This window comes from Myxine glutinosa, chromosome 4 (genome assembly GCF_964187855.1).
Source record: "Myxine glutinosa chromosome 4, kmMyxGlut1.1, whole genome shotgun sequence".
In the NCBI taxonomy this organism is placed as follows: Eukaryota; Metazoa; Chordata; class Myxini; order Myxiniformes; family Myxinidae; genus Myxine; species Myxine glutinosa.
In genome coordinates, this window is record NC_136264.1 from 155,609,528 (window position 1) to 155,621,531 (window position 12,004).

Here is a 12,004-nt window from a genome sequence, read left to right on the forward strand (position 1 = left end):
GAACAAGTTCAAAATTCCTGTTCTAACTACTGCAAATGGCCACCCAGTATAACCATTGCCAAGAAACTACTTCGGCGACACCGACGCTCTGTTTTACAGCTGCATCAGAATGAGGGAATTAGGGGACACAGAGGTGAAGACCATTTTGGAATTTGGTCCATCGTACCTGTCCCATATCCATATTGAGCATCCTCTCACCTGCTGCAAGTAATCCGTGGACGATTGACATTTTCTGTCTTTAAATGTATTGCTGGAAGTTTAAAGTTGAGTGGCAAGTAGGTTAACGGTTTCAGTACGGTGTGAAATAACCTATAGTTAGCACCGTTACCATTTTGTGGATAGTTTTTTTGTACTTCCGAAGACCACCCACCTTTGTCGCAAGGAAACCATTTTTGACCTTTCCATGGCTCCTTATTTTATTTCTCCTTTTAATCACATCCAGCTATCTCTATCTATCCGATTTTATTTTCTAATGTTACCAAATCAAACCGTCGGTCCTGCCGCGTGGCAATCGCACAACCGAGCTCCGAGCACACAGATGTGCAGCCAATGAATGACGCAAGCAAGAGGTACAAGATCGGCTTTTGCTCCGCCTCCTAAAACTTTTGACCAATCGCAGCGCGGCTCCGAAAATGAGGGCACGCCTCCGTTTTTTCCTTCCCATGCGCGATCTGCAGCGCATTGCCCTGCCCGCGTATATCTCTCCGTCTCTTTCCCTCTTCCTTTCCTCTTTTCTCCATTCCCTTCCCAGCTTCTCTCATCCTCGAGGGAAAAGTCGGGAGGAAGCGGTTCGACGCTCCTCTGGATCCTTGGTTTGCTGCGCACGACAAAACCAAAAGGCAAATCGTTTTTCTTGTCTCTTGTGATGTTATGTAATATATAATTATATATATATATATATATATAACCACTCAGTGATATAATAATATGCATGAAGTTAATATTTGCTAACATTTCCCGTTTGCAAAGTTTCTTTTTTTTATAGGAAATCTCACGTTGGTTGTTCTTGCACGTTCTTTTCTCGCCTGGCTCCCAAGGCTGCGAATGTCAAATGGAGGTTCTCCTTCTCATTGCCTTGACACTGGGTTGTGTGCGAGCTCTGCGACACGACGAGTCGGGGATCCGGAGCGTACGAAGTCACGGTAGGTGGACGTGGAGTCCTGCGACCGGATGCTCGAGTTGCGATGCCGCTCGTTCCGCGAAAGCGTGAATTGCCCTCGTGACGTGTGGTTGGCAGGAGACGTGTGCATGGCAGTCACGTGACTGCGATGCGCACGCACGCGCACACACACACACACACACACACACACACACACACACACACACACACACACACACACACACACACACGTCGTTAGGTCATTGCAATGGCACCAAGTACCACCATGCGTTACGCTTTCTCGCACTTGCGCCGGTTCCTGGACAGAATGCCACCACCGTTTTTGAGTGCACCACAATTCGGCGTGACGCGGGATTTTGGGATTGTTTGCCGGGTTTTTACATCACACCATGCTTATTAATTTCATGAACTTGACAATGTTAGATCCTGACCCTGACCTTGATCCTGTCATCCAATTCCTGCTGAACAAACTTGCAAATTTTCTGCTGTGATTGTGTCCCCATGATCTTTTGTTGCCCCTCTAATAATTGCCTTCCTTCCCCAACACCATAACCACTACTCTCTGATTTATCTGGATGTTCGCTAACCTTCGGTGCCTTGCTTAATTCCAAATCAGCCACCGACCCAACCTGTCCCTATCCCACAGCAGCCCTGTCCCCGCGAGCCCGTGTCTCGGACTTCACGTTCACACGGCCACTACGCACGGACAGGTACGGCCGTCTCGTATCCACGACGCTCTCGGCTTCACTCCGACAGCGAAGCCGCCGCCAGGCCCCCAGCCCGACCCCCAGAAACATGATCTTCTTCAACGTCACACTGTTTGGCCGTGAGCTTCACCTCAGGCTCCAGCCCAATACCCACCTGGTGGCCCCCAGGGCATTTGCGGAGTGGCAAGAGGACTCGGAAGGTGATTGGCACAGAGAACCGCTGCCTTCAGGTTGTGTGTACACTGGCAGCGTATCCGGACATCCTGAAGCGGCTGTGGCACTGAGCAACTGCGACGGCCTGGTAGGTTTCTTATGCATGGTATAAACTCCGATCAACTGTCATGGTGGCTGTTATTGTGGATCTGTGCAGTGTATTCGCTTCATAAATATGTGAACGTGTCTCTAACCTCACATGCTCCACCCAGGCCGGGATTATTCGCACCCCGGAGGATGATTTCCTCATCGAGCCGGCAGAACTGGGACGAGTTGAGGATGAAGTGGGAGACGGCCGTCTGCATGTCGTGTACCGCCGCTTGTCTGCACTCAGCAATGGAACACAGGATGCTGCACACGGTGAGTGGATCAGAAAGAAAGGAAATTAAGGATCGCAGAGAGCGCACCTTCCCCAGTCCAATCCCTCTTCCCAACACGTGTCCTCGGCTTCACAGCATATCCATGGCAAGGCCCGCATAACCTCTCATTCACCTCGTTTTGCTCTTCATGCAAAGCCTCATCTCAAGCTTGCAGCAATCCGTTCAAGAAGCGTTATCGTTGCAAACAGTGTGTGTCATTGTTATTACATCACGAATTAGCTTTTACTCGGTGAATGATATTCTCATCTCAGCTCTATATTGTATAAAATACCTTCCCATGTGGTGTGACTCGATGACACATCTGTTATATAAGAACCTCATCTGAAAACAAACAAACAAAAAAACATTAAATATGAAACTTAGGGACAATACCCCTGGTGCTCACCTGGTAGAATAAACAGACTACACTGACTAAAGGTATTTTAAACCAATTTCAATGGCTGCTCGAAGACAGGGCAGCATGTGGAATCATACTAACATATTCATAAGACTTTAAACAAACAAACAAAAAAATACCTATTTTGGGGGGCAACCCCCCTCCCACCTCCTCAGACCCCAATTTTTCCAATGCCTTGAACAAACATTGGTACATCACGGATGACGAAGGTTGTGGTTAAGTTTCATCAAAATTGTGTGTGTAGTTTCTGAGAAGAAAGCAAACACCGATTTTGGGAGGCAACCCCCCCCATAGACCGCTAAAGGGGCAGATTATTTTAATGCCGTGAACAAACATTGGTACATCACAGCTGGTGAAGGTTGTGGTGAAGTTTCATCGAAATCGTGTGTGTAGTTTCTGAGAAGAAAGCAAATACCTATTTTGGGGGGGGACAAACCTGGACTCACTTTGACCCCCCGTATATTCCCCAAAGGGGCAGATTTTTTAAATGCCATCAACAAACTTTGGTACATCACGGGTGATGAAGGTTGTGTTGAAGTTTCCTCGAAATCGTGTTTGTAGTTTCAGAGGAAACAGCAAATTCCTATTTTGAGGGGTCAAACCCACTTTGACCCTGGTAGACACCCTTAGACCACGAATTTTTTAATGCCGTGAACAAACTTTAGTCACAACACAACAAATATAATTTGTGCCAAATTTGGTCACAATCCCATCAGCGGTTTCGGAGAAGAAGTTTCAAGTGTTTACGGACGGACGGACGGACGACGCGCCATCGCATAAGCTCCCCTGAACCACTTAAACCACTTACACCAGCAGGAATTAAAACAGCTAGAATATGAACAGACTTCAAAGAACATCCAGCATACTTGTATACAATCTCAACTGATTCTATTTTAGTGCACAAGTCGGTGGCATAATGGTTAAAGCATTTGCTCAAAGTCTGGGACATCTGCGGTTCGAACCCCGGCTGAATCTTACCAAAGACTTAAAACTGTACGTGCTGCTTCTTGGACGCTCAGCATTTAATAAGGATAGAGCATGAACAAACAACCATAAGTTGGCAATACGAGCACAGGCTTTGATGGGTGTAATGGCCTCCACTTGTGTTAAAGCTCCTTGTAAGGGAACTCGCATTACTATAATATTATGCAGAGTAAGCTGTCCAAATGATGACACAAAGCATTCACTCGGCTCGGCTAAAACAATGTGTCTAGCTCATAATAATATGGCGTCCAGACCACTCGCTGCGGAAATGTGATCTATTCATGTGAGAAAAATAGCATGGACATTTGGGCAAAACGTTTCGATATGCCATCATTAAGCAAAGCTTCAGTTTTATAAAATACAAATTGTGTAGGAGGTATCGGAAAACACTTGACAGCTGTAAGTTTAAACAAAGGCGGCACAACAACACAACGCCGATCAGCTGTTCTCCAATTCTGTAAACAACTGCAAGGCGTGACACTGGCCCTCATATCTGGAGATGATGCAGAAATCGTAAGTAATTCCGTTACCACAACAACGACCCATGAGAATTCTCTCCTTTTAGATGTTATAGTCCCAACAACCATCAATGCCCACAGTGTAAACTGTAAAGCATCACACATTACTAGCAATGCCAACCCAAGTCACCAGTCTTCACCTCGGCACAAATCTACTGTAGTCTGTGATTTACCTTTACCAGATAATGTGTTTGAGTTATATTTCGAACAACTCGTGGGTTTTTAAAGGTCAAGTCTCCGAGTTAATCCACCGCGACAATCTGGTTCTTCGCTGGTATGGCCTACATGTACATCACCGGTGTCCATCATCACGTTCTGGTGACATCCGGCAGTTGAACGGAACCTGTGACTCGCAAAGACTATCTGAGTATTGTCTAATTCTTCCTTATGTTTCAAATCCACGCTTGAATCCATCGGTGTGTACATCTTTAACACCAGCCCTTAAAAACACCATCAGTCCTGGAGTGTCTTTCCCCTGCTGTATCTGACGTGCCTAGCTCTCTTTAACTTTGGAGGACATCGACTGTTGACACCTGCTCCTCTGAATGAACAGGTCCATGTCGTGGTATCTCAAACTCCTTCTCACCTCCTAGTGGCTGAATAACATACACATTTCCTTCTGGATCAGGACATTGGATAACTTCATATGGGCCTGGGCTCCACACATCCTGAATCTTATGCCTTCCCTTCATAGCCACGATTGTGCGGGATTGCTGTACCACCTACTGGTATGCCGCCATCATTGGAAGGTTTATTGTGTCTATTCTTATGCTGCAAAGCTTCCTTCACTTATCGTCGTCGCCAGTTCGAATGAGCAGGTACTCAATCCATCTCTCGGTCTCCTGTCTCCTCTAATGAGCAGGTACTCAATCCTCTATATTGCTGTAACCGGTGTCTTCATTATTCAGGTAGTGAAAGTTGTCAACTGGGAGCCGAAGGTCGCACCCGAAGAACAAATAGTAAGGTGAATAACCAGAGCAAGATTTGGGAGTGTGGTTGTCGACATAGACAAGCTCGGGCAAATGCTCATTCTGGGACCTCTTTTATCCGGGTAATGTGTAAAGTGCGTCATGAAGCGTGTGGATAAATCACTTACACTGCCCGTTTCCCTGTGGGTGGTAAGGGGTTGTGGTTTTATTTATTCCACACATACGACAAAGTTCTCCAACAACTTCTCCATCTATTCCTACCTTGATCGCTGTGCATATGCAGTAGCACACCAAACCACACAAGCCATTAGTTTCCAAGGATTTCTGCCATCGTTTTGACTTTCTGGTTTTTCGCTGGTATGGCTTACATGTACATAATATAGACATCCATCTTCACGAAGACATTCCCAATCCATTTGCATCCAGGTTCAAAGACAGCTTAGTCAATACTAAGCATCTCAAGTGGCTTTCTGTCGGTCAATGAGCCATGGGAGGTTGAACTTTCTTGCTAGCTCTGGCGATGGTACACGGGCCTGGAATGGCAGTAGGCTTCCATGTCTTTCACCATTGCTGGCTAATAGCTTCGAGCTTGGGAAATTCCCTTAGTCTTTTCTGCCTCTTGTTGATGCGCATTGTGTAATGTACTTTCCGCAACATATGTTTCTAAAAAGACTGGCGAAGTAGTAGGAGTTCGACAACATTTGCAAATTTCATAACTCTCTTACATAAAAGACGATGAACATAAAATTTATGCTGTGCTGACTGAATTGCCTTGAGGTATGCATAATCGCCTCCAGAGTGTCTAGCGAACCACCTTTAGAGGCCATTTTCCCCCGCAGAGCAGGGGTTGGCCTTTTTTGGGCACCGTGGTCCCCTTTTTGAAGCAATGTTTTATGGCCGGATGCCCTTCCTGCCGCCAACCCTGTTAGTCGCCTCTTGCGACACACAGGGAATTGCCAGTGAACTAGTACTCAATTTGCCGACCTCGGAAGGATGACAGGCTGAGTCAACCCCCCTGGTGTTAATTCAGCGATCGACAGGGATTCGAACCCAGGATCCTAGAATCCCCAACCGGCACCCTAACCGCTAAGCCAACACCAGGCTGTCTAGCCCAGGTTTGAATCCCGACGCAGCTATAAGCTGTCATCCCTGTGTTTCACAGACAGGTGATTTATCAATGTGAGTGCCATCCATCGGATGGACGTTAAACGGGCGTTCCATCTAGCAGCATTTGTTGGTGGACATTAAAGATCCCAAGGTGACCTTCGCGAAGAGTTGGCGATAGGCACCGTGAACAAATGACAAATTCCTGCCCTAACCTACAAAGGGCATTGCATCAGCAGCACAGCAGCACTCTCAGCCAAATGGGCCAATAAGATCATACAGCCGAATGTTACCCAGTCGCCTTGTGCTGCATACAAAGGAAGAAGGGAAGTGCTGTGGATGTAGTGTATCTCGACTTTCTGAAGGCATTCAAAAAGGTTTCTCATAGAAGGGTGGAAGTTATGGTTAGGGCTTGAGGAGTGGCTGCTCGGTAGCTAACTGTATTGAAAACTGGCTTGGTGATGGGATGCAAAGAGTGGCTGTGAGGTTGTAAGTAGAAGGGTACCTCATGGGTCAGTTCTCGGACCGTAATTCCTAATAATACAATGGACTCCCTGGTAAGGTAGTGGCAGCAGAAACAATGGATAAGTATAAATTTGAGTTAGATAGGAACTTAGAAGCATCGGGGCTAGAGGGGTGCATCAATATTCACAAGAATAGTAGGTAGGTGAAGTACAGATCCATGATCACATACCTGTGCCGTGATGGTCATGTCTTTGAGAAAAGGTGAATGTGCTCTCTTTGTTTGTTAATTCCTCACCCTACAACAGCCCCGGATTTGCCATAGGGCAGTTTGGGAAAATGCCTGGTGGGCCGTTCCACTCTGAGGGCCGGTGGGACAGTTTATGTTGGGAAATTGCAACTTTAATCACACACATATATATATATATATATATATATATATATATACATACATGTACAGTGTACACACGGTGTCCCATAAGTCTGGAACCATAGGGCAAAATAAGTGATTCATGATTTATTTTTCGTTTAAGAATGATTTTTTTCATGATTGTTTTCGTTTCTTGCAGGTGTCCATGATGTCGCTGAGTAAGGAAGAATGCAAGCAGGTAATGCTGTTTGTAGGAAATCTGATTAATAGGGAGGTCGCTGAGGAATTCAACAGATTGCATCCGGACCGTGCGCCGATTACACACAGCTGTGTCGGAAAACTCGTCGCAACGTTCAGGGAAATGGGATCCATAGGAGATAAACCACACAGTGGACTTCTGTGGACATCCACCGATGATCACACAGCTACTACCATCCTCGTTCATTTCACGAAAAGCCCCAAAACATCTCTTCGGCGGTTGTCCGCTGAGACAGGAGTGTCGAAAAGAAGTATTCACCGCAATCTTCAAGCGCACAAATGGCATCCTTACAAACTTCAAATCCTACAGGAATTGAGCAAATATAATCCGGACCGACGGATGGAATTTTGTGAATGGTCTATGGAACAATGTGCTCAAAATCCCAATTTCCCATCCACCATTCTGTGCAGTGATTTGGCTTTTTTTCTATGCAAATTATGAGGTGAACCGACAGAACACCCACTCCTGGTCGCAAGACAACCCTCACTGGTTTACTGCTTCAAAGGAACAAGGTGCCGCTCATGTACTGTGGCATTTGGAAAGACCGCATCATAGGCCACTTCTTTTTTGAGGGCACAGTCATAGGAGTCGCTTACTTGCATATGCACAACGAGGAAGCATTCCCTAGTGTCTTGAATGCAGATGGGGATTTCCTAGCATGGTTCCAGCAGGATGGTGCTCCTGCCCATTACAGCATCCACGTAAGAGACTGAACAGGCAATTCCCTGGTCACTGGATAGGACAACGATGGCCTGTGGAGTGGCAGGTGAGGAGCCCAGATCTCAGGCCATTGTTTTTTTGTTTTAAAAAAAATATCTCTGGGGTCACTTGAAGGCGTTGGTCTATGCGAATAAAATACAGAGGTCTGATCCAGATGCTCCAGATGATCCAGATGATGGTCTGAGATGCAGAAATCAAATCCAGATGATGCACATTTGCGGGAGCGCATCAGCGACGCATGTAACAACATCACTCCTGACACCATTTACTGTGTGACTGCTGACTGGATACATTGCCTGCATTTTTGGATCAATCATAATTGTGTACACATTGAACACCTTCTGTGAATACAAGCCTGTGAATACAAGTTTCCATTATTTTGCCCTATAGTTCCAGACTTATGGGATGGTTCCAGACTTATGGGACACCCTGTATATATACAGAGGTATGACAGAGGTAACTTGAGGTCAATCTTTAATTTTTATTTTCAACATGTTTTCGGCCAAATAGGCCTTCTTCTCAGTCTTCCTCAAGTTCAACGAGAGAACATCTCGTTGAAATCTCTCGTTGAAGTCTCGATGGCTGAAAGCTTGTTGAAAATAAAACATCGTCCTGAAGCTACATCTGTAACTGATTTAATTTCTTCTGGTTATATACTTTATGAAAATGAGGCACCCTGCTTGTATTGTGGAGTTTCTGCTATGTCTCACAGTTTTACAAATACATGCATATACAGACTTGGCATTTAATATGGAATATATTTTTTTTCTTGACTTGGGTTTACTTTCTGAACTCGGTATATCAATCTGGTGAGTTTATTTTACGCTTCGGTGATTTCTTTGTTAAAAGAACCATGTCACTGATTGTCTGTCGCAGCAAGAAGTCAATAACAGGATTACATCACAGGTGGCGTGACAAAATGTACGGACAGGTACATTTGACGATTGGCTTCACAATCGGGTATATAAGGGTTGTTGCGTTCTGTATTAGTGGAAAACAACTGCTGCACATCTGCCAAAGTTATTGCCGCTTCCCCTGGAGATGGTCCGTCAACTCGACAATGCTGTTTGTCATTTAGTGGTGGCTTTACGAAATTCCGGCATGAAACAGCGTGCTATTGCTCGGCAGTATGGCATCACTCAAGGTCGGATGTCAAAGATCCTGAAACGAAATGCTCAGAGGGGTGTCCCTACTCCAATACCGAGGTCAGGATGTCCCGCAGAACCACAAGGAGGGATGATCGCCAGCTGCACCGGTGAGTCCGCAATGGCCGTACCAAGTCAGCTAATCGGCTTAGGGCTGAGTGGCAGCAACTGACAAATGTGCCTGTATCCAGGAGGCTAGTCAACCAACGACTGGTTCAAGCAGGCTATCGTGACAGGCGTCCCCTGAGAAAGCCATGTCTGACCAGACAACACCGCCAGCGCCGATTGCAGTGGGCCAGAGAGCACCGTCAATGGCAGCCAGGACACTGGAATCACGTGATCTTCAGTGACAAGTCTAGATTTCTGGTCTATCGTCAATATGGCTGCGTCCGAGTGCGCAGACAAGTGCATGAAGCCTACAACGAAGATTGTATAGTGCCAAGAGTCCAAGCTGGAGGTGGTGGGGTTACCGTTTGGGCTGCTTTTCATGCAGGGGGCAAAACTGACCTGGTTGTTCTGAATGGAAACCTGAACCAGTTCAAGCACAGGGCCATTCTGGAAGAAACATTGTTTCCATTTCTTCGTGCAGCCTTTCGAGGAAACTTTGTCTTCCAAGATGACAATGCACGGCCTCATCGTGCTCGCATGATCCAACACTTTCTTGCTGACCGTGGTGTAGAGCATATGGAGTGGCCTGCCATGTCCCCGGATATGAATCCGATGGAGAACGTGTGGGCAGAATTAACACGTCAAATCGACAACTTGGACCAGCAGCCTGCCTCTGTGCGTGAATTGCAACAGGCTATTGTAACTGCATGGCAAGCGATTCCTGTCCAAACCATGGCAAATCTCGTGAACAGCATGCCTCAACATGTTCGTGCTCTCCTGAATGCTCGTGGGGGTTACACGAAGTACTGAACTGTAATTTTACTGTCCGTAATCCCAGTCGTAATTTAACTTTTGTTTTTGTTAAAAAAAATTTTTGGCTAATGTGCAAAATAAAGAGATACTTCTGGAAAACGCACAGAAGTTTAACATAGTACTGTCCGTGAATTGAGTTCGATATCAGTTTACATCAATTTCAAGGATCAATTTATTTGCTTTGAAATGTCCAATGTGGTTCTTGTTTCTTTTAAAGGTCACATTAACAAAATCTAGAATTATTTCAACATAATTCCAATGAACTTTTGGTTCTAAGTCATCTTGAAAAGTAAGTTCATCCCCACAAAAAAAATATTCCATATTAAATGCCAAGTCTGTATATATATATATATATATATATATATATATATATATATATATATATATATATATATATATATATATATATATATATATATATATATACATATATATATATATATATATATATATATATTATAAACAGGAATTAAATTCCTGTGTGGGGCTAAGTGTGAAAAACTGACTCAACACAGGACTCGAACCAAGGGCCTCCATCACTTTCACGGTGACAGCCCACTGCGCTATTGAGCCAACCAAAATCTCCTCAGAAATTTTCCACACTTAACACTGTGAGTTTTATGATGGCCGATGTCGTACGTGCCTGCTAGGCAGACCACGGATGTGAGCGTAAGTATATATGTATGCGTATGTATGTGCATGCAAGTATGTGCAGAAGTGCATTGGAGATTAACTCATCTATAATTTTTTATTAACAGGAATTAAATTCCTGCGTGTTGCTAAGTGTGAAAAACTCTGACTCAACACGAGACTCGAACCAATATATGCATATTTATATAAATTGTATCAATTTCTTCTGATTATATATTTTATGAAAATGAGGCACCCTGCTTGTATTGTGGAGTTTCTGCTATTTCTCAGTTTTACAAATATATGTGTGTGTGTGTATGTAATATATATATATATATATATATATATATATATATATATATATATATATATATATATATATATATATATATATATATATATATATATATAGATATATACAGTCACGTGAAAAAGTAAGTACACCCCATGTAAAGTTTTGACTTTTTCAACATATTTCAACATACAGCTATTTGATCTTCATTTCAACAATATTGATAGATAAAGGTGATATAATATAACAAATATCATGAAACATTTACACTTTGTAGTCCATTGTATAATTTAAATAAACATAAATGCAAATTTCACATATGGAAAAAGTAAGTAAACCCCGACATTTATCACTACTTCAAATACCTAAAATTAGAATCAGGTGCACAAGCTCAGGTGCAAATGATTAGAACATCGTCAGAGAGGATCTTGGAGGAACCTGTCTTGGAGGAACCTATTGGTTTGCTCTTTGTTGTTGAAGTGTGCGGCGTCACCATGCCTAGCTGAAAGAGCTGAAAGCATCACAGCTGAAAGAATTCTGCATGGAGGAGTGGGCAAAAATTTCTCCCAGTCGATGTCAGAGACTGGTCGACAGTTACAAGAAACGCCTACTTCAGGTTGTTTCTGCGAAAGGGAGCAATACCACCTATTAGAGCCAAGGGTGTACGTACTTACTTTTTCGACATGCGAAATTTGCATTTATGTTTATTTAAATTATACTATGGACTACAAAATGTAAATGTTTCATGATATTTGTTATATTATATCACCTTTATCTATCAATATTGTTGAAATGAAGATCAATTAGCTATATGTTGAATATGTTGAAAAAGTCAAAACTTTCCATGGGGTTT

General features: G+C 44.0%; 1 protein-coding gene across 4 annotated transcripts in view; it reads left to right on the forward strand.

Moving 5' to 3' along the window:
* Window positions 1-405: 405 nt before the first annotated feature.
* Window positions 406-12,004, forward strand: part of LOC137425440 (A disintegrin and metalloproteinase with thrombospondin motifs 3) — a 192,678-nt gene continuing 181,079 nt past the window's right edge. Inside the window, exons 1-4 of one of the 4 annotated variants that reach the window (XM_068113881.2) lie at window positions 406-839; window positions 1,038-1,142; window positions 1,767-2,128; window positions 2,253-2,400. In XM_068113881.2, the coding sequence (XP_067969982.2) occupies window positions 554-839; window positions 1,038-1,142; window positions 1,767-2,128; window positions 2,253-2,400 (901 nt within the window). In that variant the 5' untranslated portion in view covers window positions 406-553. The remainder of the gene's footprint in view (window positions 840-1,037; window positions 1,143-1,766; window positions 2,129-2,252; window positions 2,401-12,004) is intronic. The other 3 variants (XM_068113882.2, XM_068113883.2, XM_078776651.1) reach the window with 3 other exon arrangements.